This window comes from Natrix helvetica, assembly GCF_964273705.1.
Source record: "Natrix helvetica genome assembly, chromosome: 5".
Classification (NCBI taxonomy): domain Eukaryota; kingdom Metazoa; phylum Chordata; class Lepidosauria; order Squamata; family Natricidae; genus Natrix; species Natrix helvetica.
Genome location: NC_138551.1, coordinates 46,849,158 through 46,876,645, shown reverse-complemented (window position 1 = coordinate 46,876,645; position 27,488 = coordinate 46,849,158). Strand labels below are relative to the sequence as shown.

Sequence of the window (27,488 nt, the reverse complement as noted above, 5' to 3'; positions counted from 1 at the left end):
GGGTTAAAGGCAAATTCTTACCATTCTAAAATTTTTACGAGCAAAGTATCCTCTCCAGGCTGCCTGTATAACTACAGCACTTTGTCTCTGCTTCAGAAACTGTTTCCTTTACAGAGAAAGAATAACAAGAAACACAACTTATTCTACAAAGAAAAAGAATATTAAAGGAGTGTTCAGAGCACACCCAGTAGAACAGGTGCTGGAGAAAAAACGGAGTTATCCCAAAAACCAAATCAGGAAAGCACCTGAATTATATCAAGGCTAAGTGATCTCATTTTCTAGATGAAAACGATGACATGTGTGAACTCCCTCTTCTATGGGGTACTGGAATTATGTTAAATAGACATGAACTATTCTAAGTGGTTTTTCCTTTAACACTAACACTTTAATGCTCAATGTACCATGAATTTAGAGAGAAAAAAATTCAAGTGCCTAAATGGGTTAAAGTGATTTAGCATATTTTAGAGGAGATTAGGTATTTGCTGTGGCTCCATTATTGTGGTAAGAAGGTTTGGAACAAACAGTATTAAATGACCAGTTTAAATGCAGTGATCTTGTTACTCCATGGATGGTGCTCCATTCATCACCATTTCCTATTTCTTTTCCAACTTTCCATATTTATTAAGCATGCTCAGTCCTCTCTGGACTACTGTATTTCTTTGTTTCTCTTTTACATGTTTTTTTAAAAATCATGAACCATATCCTTTCATTTCTTGTTAGCCAGATAGAGTAGATTAAAACCTAGACAACACATTGATTTCTTTGGTTATGGGAGGGTTGCATAACAGGAAGAGGTCCATAAAGTCAAGATGGCATCCAAATAGCCCACCCTTTTTTACATGTGATGGGAAGAACATAAAAATGGGTGGGACTTCAATTGCCTGATGGTGGCTGTCATCTTGTCTTTTTGGACACCCCTCCCCTTATAGTCACTACTAGTTATGGGTTTTCCTCTTTCTGGAATGGAAGGTGAATCTTTTGCCCCCTAGGGTATAAACCAGGGGTGGGTTCCTGCTAGTTCTAACATCTTCTATAGAAGAGGTTCCACAAATCTACAGTGCCGTTTAGAACAGGTTCCAGCTCCCTCCCCCCACCGCCTGTACATCATCAAGATAAAGAGGAGGAATTCTGGGAGTTGAAGTCCACAAGTCTTAAAGCTGTCAAGTTTGAATACCCCTGGGTTTTTTTTCTAAAGGGTTAGGGGTGCAAGGGTCTTGTAACTTGACAGCTTTAAGACTTGCACACTTCAAAGCCAGAGTTCCTGAGCCAACATGACTGGAGGAGGAATTCTGGGAGTTGAAGTCCACAAGTCTTAAAGCTGTCAAGTTTGAACATGCCTGGGTTTTTTTTTCTAAAGGGTTAGGGGTGCAAGGGTCTTGTAACTTGACAGCTTTAAGACTTGCGTGCTTCAAATGCCAGAGTTTCGGAGCCAACATTTTGGTTGCTAAGCAAGAGCGTTGTTAAATGAGTTTCACCACATTTTACAAGTTGGCCACGCCCACCCAGTCACATGGCTTGCAAGCCACTCCCACCTGGTCACATGGCTGGCAAGCCACTCCCACCCAGTCACATGGCCGGCAAGCCACTCCCACAAAGCAGGCCACACCTACAGAAGAGGTTCTAAAAAAATTTGAAACCCACCACTGGTATAAATCTTTTCTCTCTGTCCTGCTTGTTTTTGTTCTTTGAGGATCTTATTGCATTCTAGACAGAGGGTCTCAAGCTTTTTCAGGCTGCCCAACTTGTTTTTTTTTTAAATATTGGAAACAGCTGATCAAAAGTCAAAGTGCCAATCATGTCAAGCTGACTTCATTCAGTTCGATTTGTTTGTTTCTCTTTTAGTCTGTCACAGAACCTTATCATGTTCCTGAGGAACTCAAGGACTCCATGGAACACAGTTTGAAAACCCTGATCTAAACAATGCACAACTGTAACTGTTAGTAATTCACATTTGTCACTACCATTAAATATGTTTACCTGTCTTTGAATCCCCTGAGCACCTTTTGAATCAGAATGGCTTTTTCTCTGAATGCCTTGTCACGCTGCACCTCCAGGACTGTATCATGATAATCCTATTAAAGATTTGAGAAAAATAAAAGCACACCTATATGAGCTAAGGCTGAAGCAAAACAGATTAAATGATTCTGTATACCAGGGATGTATGGTCAGGGGAGGCAGGGGAGGCAGAGCCTCACCGCTCTTATCATGAAAAGAAAAAAAAAGGAAAATGGAAAAGGCACATGTGGTCCAATTCCCTGCCTTCCTGAAGGGGATCGCAGCTCGCACTCCGCGGTCCCCTTCATGTTGACTCAGGAAGGCGGGGAATGGGACCACGTGTGCAGGAGGCTGAGGCTGCCTCAGCCTGCTGCACACGTGGTCCCATTTCCCGCCTTCCTGATGACATCACCAGCCTCACCAGCCATAAACCTCACCGCACGTCACTGCTGTTTACACAACGGTAGCTGGATTTAATTGTTCTTCTTAACAATTCAATTTATTATTATACCCACTGGCAATTGATCAATGGTGCCCTGATACATATTTTTTTAAAAAACAGTTCTGCTGGCTCTGCTGCTGATCCCACATTGCTAGCCATATATCAGCCAATTTGCATGCCATGCATAGCAAATTCCAGAAACTTTAACAGTCAGCTTTTGCAAGCCAGTGTAGTTCAATTCCACCATATGAAAACATGAATCAGGATGAAGCTGCAAAACAAACATTTTGAAAGAGAATAAATGGGGAGAAAACAAAGACTTGGGAAATCATGTCTGGAAAAGGTTTGAGGAGATTCTTAAAAAGAGAAGACTATTTCTTACTCTTCTTCTGTGTTGCACATACCATTGCTTATCCAGACAGAAATAAAGGAATACAAATATATGTACATTGGAGTATTTCACCATTCAAGTGTTCAGATTTTTTTTTGTTTAAAAATACATTTATTAGTTATGAGCAACTTATCTTACTTGTAAGAAAAAAATCAGAGATAGGAATAAAAGTATATCTAAATGAGTTGTCTATATATTATGATTTCCACATCCTTTTTTGGACATCAAGGAAGCATTTATTTGATCAGAATAGAATAATTATCTTATATCTTCCAAGTTAATTTATACCCTGCATTTTTTAAAAATTCTGACTCTATCTATCTCTATTTTCCACTTGGATACTCCTACTTTCCAATATGGTCTTAGGTTTATCTCACAAAACAGAATGGGGTTCTGGAACCTATTTTTACCAAGAATTATCTGAATAATTCAAGTAAAAATGCTTAAGATTATACCATCAACCTACATGCAATTGGACATACGTACCATAAACCACACTGAATCCAATTGGATTTGTTTCTTGGAAATAGAAAAACATCTGCCTGTGAAACTGTGTAACTTACTTTCAGAAAAACTTTGGTTTTGCCAATTTTCCAATCTTGATCTTCCATTACTTTCTTACAGATACAAATGCAATTCTGACGAACATCATTTTTCAGCTGGAATGGAAAATAACAATCTCATTTAATTTAAAGTAAAAATACAAAGGCTACATAAGAAATAATTTTATTTATTATAAAATGTATATTTTAACAACTGGCATTTCAAACTGTGGCCATGCTTGGGAAGTACCTTTTTATACATTTTTCCTCTCTATTTGCAAATAATATCTCATAACAGGAGAAATGAGATATTACCAAGCGCTGTCATTAAAACATATAATAAATTACCACATGTAACACCTGCCCTAACTGGTAGTATTATGGTTCCTGCCTCTGATGTTTCATTATTCTAAGATTATCTGCAATCTTTTCTAATAAGCTGATTAAAGAAACCTTGTTAATTCATATCTTAATTGTTGATTTTCCAAGTGTTAGCAATTACTATTTTTTTCCACAGATTTGTGTTATTCACATACTTCAAAATGTTTGATAATTACTGTTCAACAAAAATAAAAGAAATAGATTGCTAGGTGCTAAAGGAAAACTAATAATATTTATAGATCCAATCTGGGTTGGTCACCGGGATGAGAGGTATTGTATTCCATGATTTTGGACTCATGCTGGAGCCCATCCCCAGGGAACTCTCTAGCAGAGTGTGAGCTGTTCAAATTAAGGCTATAAAGCCCTAGTAAGACCACATCTAGAGCACTGCATCCAGTTTTGGTCACCGCACTATAAAAAAGATGTTGAGGCTCTAGAAAAAGTGCAGAGAAGATCAATGAAGATGATTAGAGGACTGGAGACTAAAAAATATGAAGAACGGTTACAAGAACTGGGCATGGCTAGTCTAGTGAAGAGAAGGACCAGGAGAGACATGATAGCAATGTTCCAATATTTGAGGGGCTACCACAGAGAGGAGGGGGTCAAGCTATTTTCTAAGGCACCCAAAAGCCATACAAGGAATAATAAATGAAAATTGATCAAGGGGAGATCCAACCTAGAAATAAGGAGAAATTTTCTGACAGTGAGAACAATCAATCAATGGAACAGCTTGCCTTTGAATGTTGTGGGAGCTTTGAAGAAGATATTGGACTGCCATTTCTCAGAAATAGTGTAGGGTCTCCTGCTTGGGCAGGGGACTGGACTAGATGACCTACAAGACCCCTTCCACCTCTGTTAATCTCTGTTATGTTAGAATTTATTTATACTTATACTCTGTTAGAATTTATTTATACTTATTTATAAAATTTAATCTTGATTCTGACACTGCACATAATAAATGCTGTAGGAACAGATTTTAGAACAGATCAATCTGCTTTATTACCACTTATTATTATAAAAGAGCAATTTAAAACAATAACCAATCCTGAAAGTATATAACAGGATACCTGTTCTCTAGCTGGCACCGGCCGTAGGACTCTGTATCTCTGAAAGAAATCTGCAAAGCTATAGCGAATTGGATAGCCAGCTTTCCTAATCCGTATAGTTTCCATCATGCCAGAGTAGTATAGCTGCCGGATACAGAGTTCTCTATCAAATTGCTGAAAATGAAAGAAACGTCAAATTTACCACAGAAACATAAACATTCTCTAACTAACCGAATCCAGAGTTGATTTAATGAAAAATATTCTTTTGTTTTGTTTTAAAATTCATATTTTCAGGTAGGTCTAAACCAGTGGTGGGTTGCAGGCAGTACGCCCCGGTAAGGGCGTACCGGAGCCTGCCTGGAGCACCAGATGCCGTTCCGGTATGGTGCTCCGGAGGGCCTACCCATCCGAGCTCCTTACCTGTCTTTTAAGGCTTCCGTGCTTCCGCGCATGCACATGATGCATACAGCACCTGCGCGACACTCCGCTGAGCAGCTGGAGCGTCGCGGAGGCTCGCGGAGGCAGTAAGACGGGATCCACAACCCACCACTGGTCTAAACCATCTGGTCGCACAGAGAAAAAAAAGCATACTTCTGAAATGAAGCAGTCGTTGCATCAAATTTGGCTTCTGATGATTTAATCAAGTCAGCCGTCTCATTTTCTTGGCAACAAAATGGCACATTCTAATCTGATGTGCCCTACTGGCAGCCTCCCCTCTGAGTACTAACCAAGTCTTACCCTGCTTAGCTTTTTGAGATCAGCTACATGCAGCTACTCATGAGGGCTGCTTAGTGTATTTGTACATGTACCATCTAAAGTAATGTAAAATGAAGTCAATTGTTCCCTTGTCTGGAAATTTCTGAATAAATGATCTTCTCCCCTGAAAATAATTTACAATTTGCAGGGTATGAACAATCCAGTGACAATAAGAAAAAGCAATGTTTAGCATTTATTTTGCTTCTGGATATGGTATGTCTTGAAAATGCTGTGCTATCTGACTTAAACTAACCAAGGATGGTCCAAGTGAAGAATAAACTTATTAATTTTTTACTTACTTTAATTTGCAATTTTTATTATACATATTTTCATGTGGCAACATCCTTTATATAAGGAAAATTAAAAAGTGCAATATGTTCTACTTGTGGTTAGGCCAAACAGTGTTTTTCAAACTTGGCAACTTTAAAATATGTGGACTTCAGCTCCTGGAATTCTGGGGAATTTATCACAAGACATCGCCTGGCAGTATTTGTGGCATACAGATTAATATAGCTATTTCTTCTGGAAACTATTAAAAATCTAAAAAATACATTATTAATCAATTATATAATTCTTACAAAATTAATTCCCCCCCCCCTCCTGAAACCATCTGACATGACGTATGAGGAGCATAATGAAGTTTACCATGGGTTTCTTTTGGTCATTGGGTTTAAGGCAGCGGATAAAATAAGGCTGACAGCTGTTCAAGATTTTCATCAACTGCTCCAGAGACTGTTTGAATTGTCCCGCTAGTGTAGACAAGCGTTTGCCAGAATCTGATCCCTGAGGGCAGAAAGTACAGAAATGGCATAAATGCCAAATTACCATCAGCAAACGATTTACAGCAATGCTGTAAATTGTTTACAGGAAAAAAATATAGGACAGGGGTGTCAAACTCAAGGCCTGCGGCCTGGATCCAGCCCACGGGTTGCTTAGATCTGGCCCATGGGGCTGCCCTGAAAACAGTGAAGGACCGGCTGGGAGTGCCTCTGCCAATGAAAATGGGCTCCCAAGTTCAGTTTTCGGCTATGACAGTCTCCTGCAACCCTCTGCGAGTGAAAACAGAGTTCAGGAGGGCCGCGCACGTTCGAGCCACTACAGGCGCTGACACAAATGATGTTAAGCTGGCCACGCACCCTCACTGGCCACGCTGACCCCAGTCCCCAAGATCATATACAATCCTGATGCAGCCCTCAATGAAATTGAGTTTAACACCCCTGATATAGGACATAGCTGTCCTATATACGGAAATATATAAAGTTTAATATATTTTACAAGTTTAATAGTTCATTTTTTCTCAGCATTAAAGGAATTCAAAATGAACCATATATATATGGTTCATATATATATATATGGTTCATTTTGAATTCCTTTAATGCTGAGAAAAAATGAACTATTAAACTTGCAAAGTATATATATATGGTTCATTTTGATATATATATATACACACCTGCAGCAAAGCTTTTTTCTATCGGTCTTGGAATAACATTTCCATGTAAAATGTTCTAGATACTTTGCTAATGAATGCATATTTAAGGCTGCCCCTTTCTTTGTTTTGGTTTCATATAAGCTTGCTGTTTGTCCAATGTCTCATGATAATGCCACATAAATGCTCAGAGGAGAAAGGAGCCGCATAAATGTCATCTTTGCAGTACACAACTTTGCAGATTATTGGATCTTACCAATAATTTTGCATATAGACCATACTTTGAAAATAAAAGAGGATATAAGTGCTAATAAGATATTGCCTAGGGAACATAGTCAGAATATAAAATCAATGTTAAGAAGAGATTCAGTACTTTAATTTATGTGAAAAGGAAGAAGAAAACTTGTATTATGAAAAGCAAACTGAAAAAGAAATCCAAATAGTTTGTATAGTAAACTGTCATGATAGAACAAAAGCCTTGAACAATATTATAACTGAACACAAGCCAGAAAGAAAAAAGAAAAATATTTTAATCAAGTGTTTATGTTATCAAATAAAAGAATATAATAGATTTTGTTTTAAAGAAGAACAAAACATTTTATGTGAATTGATAGCACAGTGATCATACTTTATTATAAAGGACAATCCTTTATTTCAGTTTAATTTATTTGGGCAGCTTACAATTTGGGCAGACTTTGGGCAGCTTACAATTAAAACATAAGCAATACCAAGCACACAGAATAAAACAACACTGCAAACAATACAGATAGTCCTTGACTTATAACTGGACCCTGGAAGTATGATTGTAAGTCATTTTGGTCATAAACTGAGACATCATGTAACTGGGCCCAGTTTTTTCAGTTTTTTCAGCAATCATTAAGCAAATACCAGAGTTGTTAAGTGAATGCCATGGTCTTTAAGTGAATACATTTTCCCAAATAGGTGTTGTTTGCTGGAAACGAGAAGTTTACGTTCATCAGGAGACCATAATAATACACAAACAAGACAACCATTTCACCACTCACAGATCCTCAAAGCCAGGTGGTACTTTCATTTGTAATAAAAAGTTATAAATATAAACAACTAATTTTTAAAATCCTTATTAACATTTGCCCCTTTTTTTGGTTTGTTCTTTGTTTTCCCCCCAAGAAAATATGGTCACTGTAATTTACGCCTAAGGTTAGAATATTCAAACAGGTATTTATGGAAAAATGTGAAAGAGGCAAAAGAGATTAAAGAAAAGTGGAAATGTTATGCTGACACTCCATATGGGTGTGATTATAGAACAACAGAAACATTTGTAGAGGCAGGATACATTCAGAAAATAACTTCACTAGATAGCAAGACAATAGATGAACTGTCAGAGAGGAAAGCACAAGGCACAAACAAAATAGAACTACATTGTTTAAATCTGCAGCAGATGAGACTATTAAATTTCTAACCACGCTCACAAATATGGGACAAGATTGCCTAAAGTTTGGAAAAGTTTGGTTTATAAAGTTTATATTGTATTCAGTATAGGAAATGCAAGACAACACACAAAGTATCAAACCACCACTGAACGTATAAGTTACAGAGGCATATCTTTGTTTGAAGATGTTATAAAGAACAGAGCTATATTCAGAAAAAGAAATGGCAAATGAATAAGCAGGCTTCAGAAAAGGCAGAGGGACGTAAGTTCTGATATAAAATTAGACTGATATTGGAGAGATCAAGAGAATATATCCATTTTCTTTTTCTTCATTTCCTACATCAAAGTCTTTGTGTAGACCATACTGGACTGTGAAGGCTGAGGAATCTTTACTATAAAAAAGCTACTGTAAGGACTGAATTTGGAGACTCAAGAGTGATTCATAAAAGGGAATAGAGTGAGACAAGGATGTATATTGTCCCCATATTGATTTAATTATATTGTGGCAGAATTGAAAGAGGTCACACAGCAGTAATTAAAATTGCAATTGAAACATTGAGATATGCAGATGACATCACTTTGTTAGTTGAAAGTAAGAAGATAGTACTGCAAGAAAAACAGACAATGAATCCTGGACTTAATCAAGTTTTAACTTACTTTGAGGTGGTATTCAACAAGCAGTAACTCATATATTTTGAGTAAGTGATACAATTAGTTGTTGTATTAGAAAAAAATGATTAAGTTAGACCAGAAAAAATTAAAAGGGAAAAGTGTATTCATTTATTCCATTGTCAGCAAGACTTATATGACAACTCAATATGAGAAGTACATGAGAAAATGCTGTGAAATCATTTTGCATGTGCAGAAAGAAGGATATGCATTATATTTCTCCTTAAATTTTGTGAGATACAAAATGCTACATTATTACATAATTTTACAGTGTGTGAACTCTACTATGAAAACCAAACAAAGAAGTCAACATTCAGTCACACAAAAACCAAAGCTAATTTTATTAACTGTGGCTATAACAACAGACTGTTGTAAATCTGATGGTGCTTTATGCCCTCCCCTTATGTGAATTTGGAATACATCTTTTGTTCATTCTTTCTTCTTACTCTGCACTAACCCATATTTTCCCCTTCACTTTGGTCATAGATCTAGTCATCTTCCTTTCTTTCTACAGAATGGCTGAAAAGAATTTCAGAATAGCCAAGATAAATTGCACAAATCTGCATTTCTACAATGGGAATGACAAACCCAAGCATCCTATGTGCCCAAGTGTTACCAGCCCTAATATACCTTGCCATACTAGAGCATGGGAAAACTGATTGTATAATCCTCCTCTTTCCCTCTTTCCCTTTTCTCACTTGACTTCAATTGCTAGAGCCTAGGAGGCTCAGCACTTAGCATCTGTCATCCCATCATCTGAAAGGTTTGCCTTGTGAACCAGATACCTCAACTTATGCCTTGAGCACTAACTGGCTTAAATTTGATACATAAATCTATCAAAGTGGGAGTAGAAAGTGACATCCATTCATCAGCCTAACCTTCAAGGAATCCTTTCCAAGGTGCTTAATGGTCCCACGGCCAAAAGGCAGAACATGTATGCTTGTGTCCACCGGGAAGATCTCTTTGAGAAATTTATTTTTGGATGAATGAACAAGTTGCATTATGTCCGAGCTAAGCATATCACGGTTTTTCTCAAGGAAACCTGTGGGGAAGAAACACAATACATGTGGGTTTTTTTCCATTTGATGTTAATTGCATTTTCATGTTCACTTTCTTGGGTTAAGCATTTTCCTTGCACAAATAGCTAGCGCTCCATTTAAACTAATCCTTTGCAATTGAAATAATTCTTAGGGTTCTTTCTCATGGGCAGTTTGGAAGCGCTAGTTATCAGCTAGTTATGAGCTAGCAAAAAAGTATAATTATATAGGTTGTATTGCCTATATATTTTCGCCAACACATATTTTGCCACAGTTACAAGCTTTGAACATTGTTTTGCCCTCACTTGTTATGGACAATTTTTTTTTAAAAAAATGATGATTTCCCCTGTTTTTGTTTCCACTCTCACCAAGTATCTGACAATGAAAAGAACGGTGCTAATCATTCTCCCTTATGAGATGGGAGAGTGAGTTTTGCTACCTGCCATCTACTGATAACAGGGGAGGGAGGGGTACAGGATGAAATAGCAACGAGTACTCTTAATGTTCCTGTTTTGAGAGATCTCTACTCATGACAGACTTGTTACCTGACTAATTCTCAGATGGGACTGAACCATATGGGACTGATCAAATACTTTTCAATATCAAGACCAAAAAGAGAGCAGTCAAATTTCCATTGAATAAAAAGAACTGCAGAAAGTCTTTAAATCTTGGAGCATATACTGTACATACATATATACATATATGGACATAAGCGTGTTCATATTGCAAACCATGATTTCTAAGTACTGCTGAAAGCAGATTTTCATTCTCTATATGGTTTTTTTCTGAGCTGCAATAAGGAAACTTATCTAGTCATGTGAAGTCGGTCAGCTTCTGCCGTAGACAGTTTCTAATTCCTAAATATGGAGCTAAATGTCTGGAGAGTCAAGATTTACTGTTGTGTCTGGCATGAAGCCTTCACAGCATCCTATGCTGCCAACACCCAAGCAGAGTGCCCGAATGGCCCCTTCCTTTTCCTCCGCACTAAGGAAGATATAAGTAACTATGATACGTTGTACAAATAGAGGGTTTAGAAACTGTAGTTGTATGAGACTCTTGGGTCTCATTAATATCAGTAATAAAATCAGGGAAAAGTACAGCTACACAAAGTCCCTTTGAGCTGAAGCGCCTGTAAAACAGAAGTAGTAATATGCAATTAGCATAATTTAGCTCTCCTTTCTGGTTTAAATCAATTGTCTGTGCAATGCAGAGACTGGCACTCTTTTTAAAAACCAATAAACCCATGTTGTTAAGGAGTAGCATGTGATCTGACAAGCGCTTCAGAAAGCGCCAGTCATGCACTACATGGGCAGATGCCTGTTTGCCATCCAGGTGTCTGGTCTGTTTGCATCTCCAGCCAAACCAGTTCTGGAAGACAACAACCAGCAAGGAACAGAAATGCCTCAAGAGCACAGCAGCCTCAAGAGGCCAACAGAAGCTATTTCAAAAGCAGATCCTGAAACCTGCCCTCGTCAACAGCAAATAGTGAAGTACATCAGATCCTATTTGCAAAAAGAAAAGTGTCAGGGCAAGAGGAAAAGCCTATTTTAAAATCAGCACAGCCAAGGGTTCTTTATGCTCTTTCTGATATGAGCTGGTGAGACAAAGAAAATGTTATGAGGACATGGCAGAAAAAAGAGGTTGCTAGTGAAAAACCACCCAAGTTTCTTGAATTTGCTAAAACATCTAACAAAAACAACAATATACACATCAGGCTTCACAACTGTTTAACAACGGCCCGAAGATCTACAAAGATGCTATAAATCACTAGTGAGAAAATGCCTTAAGTAACAATCAATACTTATAGTCAAATACAGATAGTCCTCCACTTACAACAGTTCACTTAGTGATCGTTCAAAGTTACAACAGCATGGAAAAAAGTGACTGATGACCATTTTTTCACACTTATAACCACTGTAGCATCCCATGGTTACGTGATTTACATTTGGATGCTTGACAACTGACTCTCATTTATGATGGTTGCAGTGTTCTGGGGTCATGCGATCACCTTTCGCAATCTGCTGATAAGCAGTCAACGGGGAAACAAGATTCACTTGTTACTAATTTAACAACTTCAGTGATGCACTTAACAAATGTGGCAAGAAAAGTTGCAAAATGAGGCAAAGCTCACTTCACAAATTTCTCATATAAATTTTGGACTCAATTGTGATCGTAGGTTGAGGACTACCTGTAATCTCCATATTGGTATTAATCAAAAGAAGGATCAGTAAACCAATGGAAAAGTACTGAAACTCACCTTTTGACTGGTAATAAACAACTCCAGCAAAATGGTTGATAGCAAAAATGGTATCATGGACATTCTTTGGAGGAATGTAGATTTTGCTTCTGCTATGGTGTGAATTGATTTTGTTTAGCATAGTGGTGTCCGTCCCCTGGGAACATTCAAAAACTTGAGTTGAAGCAAAATGCAGTCACTCTTTTTACGTTACTATGCTAAAATGAGCAACAACAATAATAACAGATTTGTGATAAAAGTAACAGGGCCAAATCTGATCCATAAAGAGGTATGGTGGGTTCAAAGGAAGTATCCTCACTTTTATTAATTGCTAGACAAGCCATGGTCCACTGGATCTTCTTTTCAAAGATATCTTCTTACCTAAGCAGTAAAACAGAATGACCATGGACGGGCAAAAAATAAAAGTGGGGCAGGAGTGACTTCCAACTTCCTGCCAGTTTACTACAGGTAGTCCTTAGCTTACAACAATTTATTTAGTGACCATTTGTGGTTACAATGGCACTGAAAAAAGTGACTTAAGACTCTTTTTCACACTTACAACTGCTGCAGCATCCCATGGTCATATAATCAAAATTCTAACGCTGGGCAACTGGCATATATTTATGACGGTTGCTATGTCTTGAGGTCTTGTGATCATCTTTTGCAACCTTCTGACAGGCAAAGTCAATGGGCAAGCCAGATCCACTTAACAACTGTAACTAAATTAACAACTGGCAGTGGTTTAACAACTATGGCAAGAAAGGTTGTAAAGTAGGAGCAAACCTCACTTAATAACTGTCTTGCTTAGCGATGGGCAAAATTCATTTAATAACTGTTGCTTAGCAATGGAAATTTTGGGCTCAATTGTGATGTTGAGGGCTCTCTGTATAATGCAAATATGTCACTCTTTTATGACACAAAGGTAGGAAGACAGAACAGAATCTAGAAATAAAGCTAAAACTAGTCAAATAAGAATAAAAATATTCCTTTGTTGACAACAAGCCACCAGCTAGAATACAAACGAAAGACGGGGTGACAATTTTTCTTCTCTTTTCAGTTTTGAAATGCAATTGATTTCTATTCTATCAATATCCTACAACGAAAAACATGTAACTGTACACAAGATGCCCAGTATTTTCAATGAAATTTGCTACAATACCCAACTATCAGTAATTTCATTCCCACAGAAGTCTTAAGGAAAAATGATCCTTACTTTGGGAAATCTGCTTTCCTCGTCAATCAGTGAAACAATGTTCATCGGTTTGAGTACAATGACTTCCAAGGCAGCACAGTTATCCTTGAAGTCAATATGGTTCCAGGAGATTTGCTCAGCTAAGTATTCCTCCTGCTCCAGTTTGAAGATGTGGAGTACAAAGAATTGCTGGAGATGTTCATTGGCAAAGTTGATGCAAAACTGCTCAAAACTGTAGGGAGAGTTTTCACTGAAAATATGTTCCAAAGCCCCCCCTCAAGAAATAAAAAGCTAGATAAATAAATATAAATATTAAATGCCAGGGGTCCATCAAAAAAGTAATGATATCAATGATACATAGTAACAACTGATGCTGCATGGATTAAACCATAATAAATAAATATACATTGTGTATTTCACAATTGCACCATTTGTAAACTTGATTCTTGGACAATAGAAGATATCAATGAGTACTTATAGTGCTTTGATGGCCAATAATTCTGACTTCCACAATCTGAAATAATACAGATGCTTGGGCTATCAATTCTGGCTGGCTGCCATTGGTTAACAGGATCTAGACTGAAAGGCTTTGGAATGGAAGATAGGTGATGGCTCTAGATCAGTGTTTCTCAAACTTGGTGTGAAGTTTCCAAGAGTTGCCCTAATTAATTTACAAGGCCCAAGACAATGTTCAAAAAAAACCCCATTCATTTATTAGGACTAACATCTTGGCATGGACTTCTGTGTAGCTGAAACTAAATCCCACTTAATTGTGTCTGAACTTTACCCCTATCTCCCCTCCCCTCTGGCTGAGGTCATCAATCACATTCTCCAAAAGGACATTATGGCAGGGTTCTGGACATGCGCATTCACATCCCAGTACAGAAATATGAGACTTTTACTCTGGCCAAAAGTATGCATGGCATTCTCCCCCCCCCCCCCTTCTCAAGTTGATTGTAGTCATGGAAACGCTTTAGGCTTGACACTTGGTGATTTTAAGATATGTGGACTTCAAGTCTCAGAATTCTCCAGTCAGCCATGCTGCTAAGTTTGAGAAAAAGTGCTCGAAGGCAGCAGAAAGAAAAAATATTCAGTGTTTCTTTGCTCCTATCTAGTGGTTATTACAGAGATTTGTAGACCAGATCAGGAAACCTTTGTTTGACTTCAGAATACAGATATCCTCCACTTATGACCACAATTGTCCAACAGAAACGAACAGGATGTATGAAAAGTCAGAACCCACAGGCAAATTGCAATATGCTTTATTAATTTTTTTCACAGAAAATGTTACTGTATTTAGCAATGTTGTAAAGCCATGTGTCAGACAAGTAAGGAAGTGTTTAGAAGAAAATGGCACCAATTTCAATATGAAATGAGATTTATATAATTAATTACCTACACGTCCTGATTTTTGGTACACTCTATAATATATATTTAAGAGTGATGCATGTAATACAATTCATCATCTTTGAGTTGGATTGTTTATTGAAAAATAACTAATATCAGAATCTGGTTATGACTTACAGCATGTTAAGATTAATATTGGATTCAGTTCAGAGGTGGTATTCAGCCAGCTCTCTCAGGTTTGGGCGAACTGATAGCAGCGGCTGCGGGAGGCTCCGCCCATCCACCCCAATGTAATGTGCGAGCACTGCACACAGTCACATTTGCAAACCCGTATGGAAGGTAAGTGAATCCCACCGCTGATTCAGTTTGAAGGTTCAGTTGGAAACTAAGGTAATTTATAAAGGTAAGAAAATACACTAGAGCTTTACCTCATGTATGCGATTTTATGGAAAATACAAAAATGTACTCTGTTAGACATATTTATTAATTTCTCTGCTCCCCACTTCATGGCTTCATTCATTTTTTTCTTACGACAAATAATCTATTTAGTGTCACCAACAATGTGCCTTGGTTGATAGCACTAAGAATTAGTTCTGAAATGCTAATTCTGTAAATTTCTCAAAAGAAGTAAAACTGGACTATACCTATTAGTGTTAAAGTTTTCAAAGCCAAATATATCCAGGAGTCCAATGGATTTGTATGTTTTTTTCTCATCTGGAGAAGAAGGACCACAAATTGCATCATTGATCTTATTCACTATCCAGATGAAGAGGAATCCATAGATTCCCTAGGTTTAGAAATGGAATAAAGATAAGTTAGGTTTTATATACAAATTATTAAATTGTACATTCATACACTAAACATACAGAGCTTAAAAAAAAACAGCTATCCAATAAAAGCCTATTCATGCCTGCGCTAAATACATCTGGGGAACCAATCAGGAGAATCGATCAGGTACAGAAACTTCTGTCATAGTGATGATACAAAATTTGGCTACAATTCTAATGACCAGCCATTTAGTAGGTAGCACATGATTGCCATATGAGCGGGCTAAAAAGTTTGTAATTAGAGATGACATTAACTCTACTATTCAAAAGTAGCAAATAGGACACTCCCAAAGTACTTGTGTTATCCTCTCCATTTTTAAAGTCTGAGCAAATACACAAATGTTCTTGATAGGTCCATTGTATCTCCTGATAGAGACTTTGAGGTGTTACACAATTTGGTAATCATTAATCTTCCAAACATGGTGGTTAATGAATATATCACTCTACTTGATTAGTACAAACATCTTGGTTTTCATGTGATCGATTTATAGCATTTCACGTTGGTAATATGATGCTGAAGCATGAATGCTATGTAACTACAATATTTACAATATTACAGCAGCATCAGCATATAGCAGAATAGAAATTGGTTTATTGCCAGAGGAGGATGAAATTCAGCTTTGATAAGGGCTTGAATACTATTATTCATATTTATTCATATTTATTTATTTATAAAATTTATAACCCATTCATTTTACCTCAAGGTAACTCTGTGCAGCTCATCCACAGTTGCCCAGAGTTTTGGATGTAAAAACTGAATAATAGAGAGGGCAGGATAGATCTCTGTTTAATTCCCTTCGAAGTTAGAATAGGGGCAGTCAATTTTCCACCATTTAATCTGCATTGCAGTCTCTTCATGTGACATTATACAGGTAGTCCTCGCTTAACAACAGAATTGGACCTGCAATTCCATCACTAAGTGACATGGCTATAAAGCACAATATCATATGATTGCGCTGACTTATGACAGCAGTTGTGGTAGTTCTGATTGCTGTTGTTAAGTGAATTCCGCTCAGTTATTAAGCATAATGTTATGATTGTCATTTCAACCTCCTATTGACTTCCCCATTGACTTTACTTGTCAGAAGCTGGCAGTGAAGATTGCAAATAATGATCTTGTGATTGTAAGGACACTGAGATGGCCCGTCATAAGTGTCCTCATTCAGCGCTGTTGTAACTTTGAACACCCACTGAATGGTTATTAAGAGAGGACTACCTGTAAGTAGTTACAAAAGCCAACAATTGATGGAAAAGCTAGTTTTTGCCATAATGTGGCAAAATCATGAGGGATTCATTGAAATCTTGCTTTCAGATCTATGAAAACAGTATAAGGAGCACCTCCAGGAGAGAGAGATATTTGTGTGTGTGTGTGTGTGTGTGTGTGTGTGTATCACAAAGAGGTGGAGAGGACCGATACTTTAATCAGAATGAGATTTTATCAGTAAATAGTTCCACTAACTTCAAGAAAATGGCAGAAGCCATGGCTAAGCAGGGACAATTGAATCTTTCTTTTGGTTTACATAGCTGTGAAGCAGGAGCATTTGAGGCACATTTTTTAAACAAATCAAACAGAAGTATAAGAGTCACGTATATAATGACACGAAGAAGTCTTGCAGATCACTGAATATTTATTAATTGGTGATATTAACAAGCTTTTACAGAACATAATCCATTTCATCACATGGAAGTTAATATGAAAACAGCACTGTTCCCTTGTGTTCACACATTATTTGAGGAGCAGTGGTTGAGTGGAAGAATTCTTGACTAATATGAGTGTCTTCCAGTAGCAGAATATTTTGGTTTTCTAGTCTTAAGCTTTGAAAACAAACATATCTCTGAGAAATATTATTGAAAAACAGAGCTGGTCTCGTTTACCTTGACAAAGGCATTTCTCACATCGGCTGCTTGAGTCACACTTAGGGGCGTAGAGACACTTTCCCCGCGGATGATGATGGAATGGTTTGTAAGGCTCTTGTGGAGTTCTTTAGAATCCACCTGTGGGAATTGATATTGTACTGGATGATTTTTTTATAGACACAAGAGATTTATCTAAGAAGAATAGAGCTATATCTAATGAAGGAATAGAGAAATTTATTAATGGGACACAGAAACAATACTCAGTCAAACTTACTGCAAAAGATCATTCACAAGAGTAAATTGAGAAGGGACTATTTTAAATTCCTTGGAGTAATTGTAATAAATATAATAAATAAAACCAGTACCTCTAGCAGTTTGGTTGCAGTGGAAAAATGTACAGAATCAAGAATATGAGAGCAGTCCAAATTTTCATACACAACACCTAATTGTAGAAAAATGGTAAGTCTTATTCAAAATAAGTAAAAATGCAGCATTTGTTTGTTTTATTTCAATTTCAGGCAGTTGTTTGGCTAAAGTAAAGGACAACATAAGAACAAAATTTCTAGTTTCTGGAAAACATTATAATGTTAGCCTATTCAATAATATTATGCATTATCCTGAGCTGAAATTGGAAGTTGTTCTTAGGTTCTTTTAATATAAAATTATCACATTTAAATATGGTAGTTAGTTAAACAATGGCATAACATTGTAACACAGAAAATCTTTTGAAAAACATTTACCTTATCTCAAGCACTGTTTAAAGAAAAGGAGAGAAATCATAGTCTAAGAGGTTCATTTATGAAAGAGGTAAAGGAAATAGCTAAATTTGATATATCAGTCAAATTGAATTTGTCAATTTATGCTATAGGCAAAGACAATTCAAGCCCAGGAAAACCAAAAGTAAAAAGCCATTGAGGAAACTGAAACATTTCCCTCCACAGGTGACCTTTTAAAAAGCGGAAACATCTCCATGTTCTTGTATTTGATAGGAAGAAGGGCATCTTTCCCTAGATGGGAACCAGATAAGTAAGCAAAGAAATCCAATCTGGAAGAGGACTGGAGAATCAAGAAAAATGTAGCAATGAAGGGAACAGTGAAAATCGATCCAGACCAGGATTTTTAAATTTTGTTTTATGAATTATCTTTGATATGCATTTGATTCTCTTGTTTCTATGTGTGAACCTGGCATAGGAAGCAGTATCCAAGAGAAATGATATCAAATTGGCTATTTAGGATTTTTCCTTTATCCCTTTGTCCAGTAGTTAATTCTCTACCCATAGTATATGTAATAAAAGGTTGGTTTTCTGAAAAGGCTTTAGTTTCTTTTGATCAATTAAACTACAGAGGAGAAGTCAGAGAGATGTACTATTTTCTTTCCCACTAGCAAACTCAGCAGTGTACCAAAAAAGCTTTCTGTAAGAGTATAGGAAGGATATATAGGGGAAATCTCATTCCAATTCTTCAGAACTTCCTCCTTCTTGTGAATTCAAAGTGCCATTGAACCTTGAAATCATCCTAATTCTTCCTAATCCTAATTAATCTGTTCCTATGTATGGCTGGTTTATCAGCACTTTTTTTTTCCACTAGGAAAACAAGGCACTGAGAAAAAGAAAAAAAATGGGGGAAATGACTGGTGATACTTCTTCGTGCTATCCTATTGGACAATTGAAAAGGATAGTAGTCTACTGAAGTAACTCAGGAGGAAGGTAAGGTTAACTGTGTACTAAAACTGTGAAGGTTTGAAAAACAAAACATTAGCTCTGTGAAAATGTCCCATATGTTTGTAAATATACACATGGACTAGACTTACCTTCAAATTTCACATTTCCTAGATGCAAAATGGCTGCCAGCAATTTGCTTATGTTCCACTGATCAGAATCAGAGAACATGAGAATTTTCATAGCTGAGCATATATGAGCATATTCCTTGGCATCATTACGGCCTTCACAGAAAGTGCAATTGCCCTGCAAATCAGTAGTGCAAGACATCTCTTTCAAATACAACAGTATGCATAATATAAAGTTAAAAATTAAAGGTTTCCCTGCCTAATCAGTTCTGATTCTATGGGGTAGTCCTCTTTTCCGTTTCTTAGTTGAGGGTGTCAGCGCTGTTCAAAGATATTTCTGTGGTCATGTGGCCAGCATAACTATACGGTGAGGTGAATGGAATGCCTTCCCCCCAAAGTGGTACCTACTGGTATTTATCTTTTCACATTTGCATACTTTCAAACAGCTACGTGCGCAGGAGCTGGGACAAGTAAACAGAGCTCACCCTGTTGCATATATTTGGGTCTCAAACCGAGCTGTCAGCTTTCCAGCTGATAAGCTCAATGGTTTTAACCACTGAGCCATCACACTCTCTATGTGCTGTATATTACATCCATCCATGCATCCATGCATCCATGCATCCATGCATCCATCCATCCATCCATCCATACATACATACATACATACATACATTTATACACACACTCATAATATAACTGAAAATGCCTTCATGTAGTTCAAATAAAAACATTTTTAAATACCATGAGAGGAAAAAATGAGTAAATACACACATTTACAAAACATATACAAACTCTTATGACAAGGGGTTCTCATTTATCAACTGCAATTGGGTTCTAAGTAAAACACCAAGTGACTGCATCAACTTATAACATCCGTTCTGGCTGCAGTTATTAAGCATAATATCACATGGCCATGACTTAAGACTTTCTGCAACTTCCCCTTGTTTGTTAAAGTCAACTATGAAGATTGCAAATGGTGATCTGTTATGTAACAATTATAAATATGCACCAGTTGCCAAACACCCAGATTGTGATCATGTAGCCAGAAGGATGCCACGACAACTGCAATTTCAAGGGCTGGTTGTAATTCTCTTTTGTAGTGCTGTTGTAGTTTCAAATTGTCACTGAATGAACAGTTGATAAGCAAGGACTACCTATAATTAATCTTTTTCCCGATCACAAAATTTTAAAAATACATTGAACCACAGCTACACAGTTCTGATGTAATGTTTAGGACCTTAAAATGTGCCATTGTCACATTCCTTACAGAGGTGGTATTCTACCGGTTCGGACCAGTTCGCCAAACCAGTAGCGGAAATTGCGGGTGGCCTGCCCATTCACCCTACGGCATCCCATTTAGGCCCTTTTTTCGCCAAAAGTGCACGTGCAGAAGGCTTTGCGCATGCATGCTCTAATTTGCGAACCAGTAGGGAAGGTAAGTCAATACCACCCCGATTCCTTACCATAGTTAGGTAGGTATACTCTGAAGTAGTGCCAAGATTCAACATTTTTTTCTGTTCCAGATTCATCCCTGTTAACATGCAATAAAATATGTGATAGTTTCTTTCCTCAGGAGCCTAAAACAGTAGGAAGATCACAAATATGTTACTAGCAGCAGAAATAGAAAAACTGCCACAATGAAATAGTATTTCTTTATATGTAAATATGTTTGTTTGTTTCTTTGTTTGTTTGTTTGTTATTTATTATTTACCTGGCGACACACTCGAGACTTCTCCAGAAGGAACTGCTCTATTCTAGCTCCTTCTATTATACCATCTTGATTGAAGTGAATGTCAATGTATTTCCCAAAGCGGCTTGAGTTATCATTTCGAATTGTTTTAGCATTGCCAAAGGCTGCAAGAGATGAGACAAAATTGTGAAGCAAAAGGAGAAAAATGTAACCTACGTAGCAATGCTCAGGCTCAGAGGATAGAGACAAGGGGTCCCCAACATCCTTTCCCAGAAGCACTTATACCCTGGTCCCTCCTCCTGTTTCAGGATAGAAGCGTGTTAGTTCCTGTTGCCACCACACATCTTACAGGAGGCATCACACCTGATGTCTACGTCCTGAACCCAGGAGGAAAAAGATATAGGGATTTCACAATTTGTGCTCCCTCTCTGGTATTTAAAACTGTCAAAATAGTTTTCCAATAGTACCATCTCCTGCCAATATAGCATAGAGCCATGGTGATTAGAAGCTTCAGAACTTCTTTCCGTTCAGCACTTTGCAAATAAAACTAATGTAACAGGAGATCAATAGATTCAAAAGATTTTAAAGGAAATGAATGAATGAATGTAGTCTGATATATGAATAAAAGCTGACGTTAAAACCCAGTTCAATAATTCACACAGAGAAGGTTGGTGCAACACAGAAAAAAAGAAATCAAGTATTTGAAATAATTTAAAACACTGAGAATTTTTCTTTATACACTACTGCTAGCAACAAAATAAACCCCACTGATTTTATGCTGTAAGCAGAACTGCAGTTGGGTTTCCGTTTTGGTATTAAAGAATGTCCTTATCAACATGCAATGTTCAAGCAAGCTGTAAAATATTTCTGCATTTGAAAACCTAAGCCTGAGGAGCAAAATTTCTAGTGGACTGAAGGCCACAGGGGAATATAACAGAAAAAGTGGATCATCAAGTAAGGAAATTATGCACATCCACCCATGCAGGCATACAAATACAGACAGAACTCATAAGCCTTGTCAAGTAAGGAAGATGGCTTTCATAGAAATATGCAAGAACCATTACCTAGGCAAAAAGGGCCCGAACAATGAGATAACATTCGAAAACAACTCATGCAAATACCTCACTAATTCACTGGAGTATAAGAAGGTGGGGGAAGAAAAGCACAAGCAGACTTGCAATTCTGTTTTTATAGCCAATCTCAGTAAAAGCAGTTTTAGGCCTTATGTAGATTTGATTTCCTGATCTGGTATATTTAGTGTTCAGCTGACAAATATATACACATGTCATACTTTCCATGCTTCCCAAGCTATGTTAGTATTATTAGCTGTAGCAGATGTATTAATGCTAATACTATTACAGAAGTGTTGAAAGAAATATCCTTCTGGATTCTGCTCCAAGTGGGGAAAAAGACACTGGAGACATGGAGGCTGCTTGGAAAGATGGTTTAATGGTGGACAGGACCACATGGCTTGAGTCCTGAACAGAAAAGGTGATCACATGCTTTAATGTTGGGGAGAAAAAGAGAAGGGCGGACTGAGATGCTAAGTCCCTGGTTTTATGCCCTCTCTGGCCTTTGATCTTGAGCTTGTCTTCTAATTGGTTGTCAGACTCCCATGGGGCCATGCAGGGACAACTCTCTAGGCTGCATTTTGAATCCAGATTTGGTTGAGTTCTCAGATGCCATGTGGTGAGTTGGGTAAAGGGCCAATATTATCATGCCTTAATCCCATCCCCCTAGAGCTGAAAGGGAGAACTCTTTATTATGTAAAGGGACTGGCTTGGCCTTCTTAATGGCCCATTGACAAAGTGGGTGGAGGCAGGAAGCTACAGGGAGCTATTCTCTCTTTAAACATGTTTCTTCCTTTTCACATCCAGGGAAATGTAATATTCTGCCTTTTCAATATTTCCTAGGATATTTCATTTTTCTGGGAGGGGGCTGGGTAATAACTTTGCACAGAAGGAAGGAAAGCTGGATCTGAGAGAGGGATTGGTAGGCAGAGAGAGACAGCTAGAATAGTACAGAGCACTGAATTCTTTGCTGACATATCTGTAATGCACGGATGGGCAGGGGAAGACTGGTCTCTGGCTGAAAGGGTGGGTGGGATAGATACAGAAAGGCTCGACCCATAGCAGGAGATGTGGCAGAATGTGCAAAGGCACATTCTGAAGTAATAAATTGTTTTTGGGGATGGGGTGGTTCAAAAGTATTTTCAAGCACTTCCTTGATGGCCATAATTTCTGACTTGAATTGCTCTAAAGGAGGGGAAATCACCACCCTGTCCCCAAAGGTTCTAAGCTTGGCAATAACAAAGGGAACTTCATCCTGGTGCCAAACAAAAGGAGGACCAGGACAACAGAGCCACCTTGTGGTGAGATGGCAATAAACAAAATAAATAATATAAAATAAATAAACAAAAACTGTAGCTTGGCAATGAAACTATCTGAAAATGACATTTCATTCCTCCTCCTTTTGTATGTCCCCTCATCTTTTTTTTCTTAACCTGGCATAAAAACTAGAAGATTGAAATGAGTACTCTTTGATGGGGAAATGGAGCCATAGTGTCTCAAAATCAGACAAAACCAAACCAAACCAAAGTTTTACAACATGTTCATTTTAGAATGAATCAGCTCAATCCTCCAACACTGTTGATGTCTGGAGTTACCGTATTTCAAATCGGCAAAAAACCCCACAAAAAAATCCTTGCAAGGAAGTGCCCTTATACAATCGGATTTCAAGCTAATGACTGAAAGCCAGAGTCATCTTTCTAATACCGCTATCAAGAAAGTGAAATGTGCTATAAAAGTATTTTAAAACATGTAAAGCAAAGTTCTCAATATTTCACCTTGCACGTGTAGCCTACCTTCCAAAATGGGATTGGCTTCTAGAATCTGTTGTTCGATCCAGGAATGTTGACCACTAATGACAGCTAAGAACTGCAACATTAATTTTGTGCTTTCAGTCTTCCCAGCTCCAGACTCTCCACTGGAATAAATTTTGTAAAACTGGTAAATCAGAAGTCTTGGTATATGCAGGAATGCAATCACAGAACTTTGCTAAAATGCTCACATCTTTTTCAGGCTTCCCTACAAGTCATGCGAGGTGACTATTTTAAAGATGTGCTCTGCTTGCGCTCCCAAGTATTCCATAGCAACTTTTCAGAATCATTTTCAAAGCCTCTATAATACTTCCTCTGTTTCTTTTCCTCCAAGCTATTTAAATGTTTAACGGTGCTAACACATTTTTCCATTACATTATGTGCCCCTTACCTAATGACAGAGCATTGATCTTTCTTATTCCTCAGCATGTTGAAATAACAATTATCAGCAATGGCAAAGACATGAGGAGGCAGTTCCCCAAGCCTCCTGTTGCAGTACAGCTGGATTTGTTCCATCGTATACAGTGGCAGCACTTGATATGGATTGATGGCTACAAGAATAGAGCCTGTGTAGGTCTAAAAAGGTTTATGCCCATGAATATGAGAATCTTTGAATAAATTAGTGATGAGTTTTCAAATGAAGTATCAACAACAATCTCAAAATAAGTTACTGGTAGGAATATTTACAATATCAAGCAACATTCTTATCACCCTATTCCCCTTATAAATACATGAAATTACAGGTGACTATACTAGGAAAAGTAAAAGCTGTAGAATGTAGAATGACTAAACATAAAGCATATAAAATTGGAAGATTTGAATGAAATGTGTGAAAGGCCTTAGAATACATTACATTTACAAGGTGTAAATGTACAGAAGATTTTTGCAAATAAATTAGTCTGTAGACATCTTGCTTGTTTTTAAAGCCATTTCTCTGTATTTGATTTTATTTCTAAGCAATAGGGAATATATAATTCTCTCATTATAAAGCGTTTTTAAAAATGGGGCTTCGGAATCTATACTTAACTACATATTATTAATAAAAAATCAGTCTTACATAGATTTTATTCTCTTTGTAGCGGATATATAGGTTGTGTACCATGCCAGCTTCATTCATCTCTTCAAGATGTATCATATCTTCCACTCCTTGGATGGAGGCAGCATGCATTGGTCGCATTGCGCTAATATTTTGAGCTGTGATCCAGTGTTCCTTAAATACAAGTGCATTTAACTATCTGGATTTCATAAGCTAGCTTAGTTTCTCCTGAAAAAAGCTCTTAAGATTCATACCATAGATTAACATTAGTATGCTTATCTGAAAATGCAACAATTAAAAGAATGATACAGGGTTCTGGTTTCTCCTGTTACATTGCATAACACCTGTTTAATTTTGGCTATGAATTCCAGAACTTTGCAAAATCCAAAGATTTGGCTCTATCTGATTTCAAATTTATTTCCAGCTTTGGAATGCATGTGTCAAATATGAACAATGCTCCAAAACACCACCTACAGCTGTTGTCAAAGTGTATTTTTTTAAAAATAATAAAAGAGAAGAAAATCATTAAATACATAGGAAAAACTCCTATTAATCATTTTTAAATAAGTTCCATTACATTAATTGAAATACAAGTTTAGATTAAATCACATTTACATTTTGACAGGAATCCTACTCACTTTTTAGAATGGAGCATCAAAACATCCAACTAAAAATTCAAGTGTACTGTTGAGCATTATAGATCCATCCAGCTCTTCAGTTGGATGCAGAAGATCATATACAAAAATTGGGTACAGATGAACGTGATAAGTAGCCTACCTTGCCTTCATCATCCTCCAGCAAGAATCGTCCTGAGTTAAATACTTTCACAACTGCCCCAATGGGCACATTAAACTCTTTGCCTGAATGGGATTCCAGCCATACATGATCACCCTAAGAGAAACAATATTCTATAAAAACTCTTATGCTTTTTCTTGTTCTGACTTACCTATTATTATTATCATCATCATTTTTTGCTTTATATGCTGCCAAATCCAACAGATTCATAGTTTTCAATTGCAATGAAAGCAGCTGCACATATAAGTCATATACAAGCAACAAAACATTAAATAGAGTAGTTCTATTCATGCACATTAAATTCTTACAGAATTTTGCAGCACCTACAAAAGTTATTTAATAATAAAAACTAATGTTAGTATTTCAATGAGTAAACATGCTGTCGCAGTGATTCTTACAGACAGAGAAGTGGAAAACTGACTGAGAATAATGGAAGGCAAATACTGGATTCTCCAATGGTGTAAAGAAAAGTTGAAGTTTACTCTTTCTAGTCCACTGAGTTTCAGGAACTGGGTTTGAAAACAAACTCTTTGGAGTCAAACTAAGATTTCAAAGTAATATTCAAAATAAAGTGCCCAACCAAATAAGTACATTCCTCTGGCAGAAGCTGTTAGAGGTTTCTTCTCCTAGTCTTGTACCAATAGTCTTTGTAAAGCTTCCAATTCACCTGTCAGCATATAAGCAACTCCTTAGTTGTGTAGTCTCTGACCTCTTCCTTCGCTCTGAGGATGACACTCCAGACTGAGAAACCAGCTATCTTCTCTACCTGGGCAATGATTTGAATCACAGCCAGAGCAGCATAGAAGGGTGGCGTGTTCGTAGAGGCCTAATGAGGGTAATCCAGGAAATGCTTTCTCTGTAAGTTTACCAGTGTTGTCCTCCGGCAACTGCCAACTTCCTCATCCTTCTTCTCCAAAGCCCATACCTGCTCCTTCATCAGACCAGCCTTTATGCTTAAGCAGGCAGAGAGTCAGTTTTCAGACTCATCTCAAATCCTAGTCCATGGCAATGGATGCACTGAAAGAACTTACTTTTCTACATTCCTTGCATGTGCGCAGAAGAGGCAAGTAATGCTTTTCGGTATGATATGACATCTAATTCATCAAGATGTTAGAGAAGAGCAACCACGGCCTCACCATGAGCAATTCTCATCAATTTTACGATACGGTGATTACTGGAATGTAATTTTGGCAATCATTTGTTCTGTCAATATGGATTTTTTTTGCAGCTTATATAATTTATAACAGAGTCAATATATGTAAAAAGATGAGAGTAACTATCCGCTTTGCTTGACTCCTGCCCCATTTGACTGATTAAATCTGCCAGATTGTAAGAGAGGTGAAGGGAGGTGAACCTACTTGAGGGTAGCATGTGATCTCTACCAGGTTATGACCTTTACTAAAAAAAGCCCTCCTTTGACTAGGAAGATCTTTGCAATTATAGGTCAGTGTCAAATATTCTAGGCATAAGTAAAATGATCAAGAAACTGGTGGTTTTGCAGTTCCAAATGCATTTGGATGAAACAGATTTTTGGGACCTAGTTCTTTTGGAGTTTTATCCAAGAAACAGTTATGATACTAAGACTGCTTTTGATATATATTTCTTATGTTATAGGCAAGATTTGCCATCTTGTTTTTGTTAACTCTTTTTTTAATCGTATTACATTTTTATTCTCATTGTGATATTGTGAGCTGCCCAGAATCGTTCTAGAGTCTGGCTGTGCTTAAATTAAACTAAATTAAATTACA

The 27,488-nt window shown here is 37.3% G+C and overlaps 1 protein-coding gene across 1 annotated transcript in view; it reads right to left on the bottom strand.

The window, feature by feature from the left end:
* The window catches only part of MYO7B (myosin VIIB), a gene marked incomplete at its 5' end in the record, with an annotated part of 59,040 nt that extends 32,363 nt beyond the window's left edge, over positions 1-26,677 (bottom strand). The window contains 19 exons of the mRNA XM_081954056.1: positions 22-106; positions 1,978-2,072; positions 3,392-3,487; positions 4,819-4,971; positions 6,199-6,336; positions 9,938-10,101; positions 12,354-12,489; positions 13,546-13,756; positions 15,516-15,658; positions 17,574-17,693; positions 17,921-17,997; positions 19,366-19,519; positions 20,805-20,918; positions 21,053-21,195; positions 23,895-24,016; positions 24,301-24,485; positions 24,967-25,119; positions 25,723-25,836; positions 26,609-26,677. Of these exons, the coding sequence (XP_081810182.1) occupies positions 22-106; positions 1,978-2,072; positions 3,392-3,487; positions 4,819-4,971; positions 6,199-6,336; positions 9,938-10,101; positions 12,354-12,489; positions 13,546-13,756; positions 15,516-15,658; positions 17,574-17,693; positions 17,921-17,997; positions 19,366-19,519; positions 20,805-20,918; positions 21,053-21,195; positions 23,895-24,016; positions 24,301-24,485; positions 24,967-25,119; positions 25,723-25,836; positions 26,609-26,677 (2,472 nt within the window). The remainder of the gene's footprint in view (positions 1-21; positions 107-1,977; positions 2,073-3,391; positions 3,488-4,818; positions 4,972-6,198; positions 6,337-9,937; positions 10,102-12,353; positions 12,490-13,545; positions 13,757-15,515; positions 15,659-17,573; positions 17,694-17,920; positions 17,998-19,365; positions 19,520-20,804; positions 20,919-21,052; positions 21,196-23,894; positions 24,017-24,300; positions 24,486-24,966; positions 25,120-25,722; positions 25,837-26,608) is intronic.
* Positions 26,678-27,488: the final 811 nt, after the last annotated feature.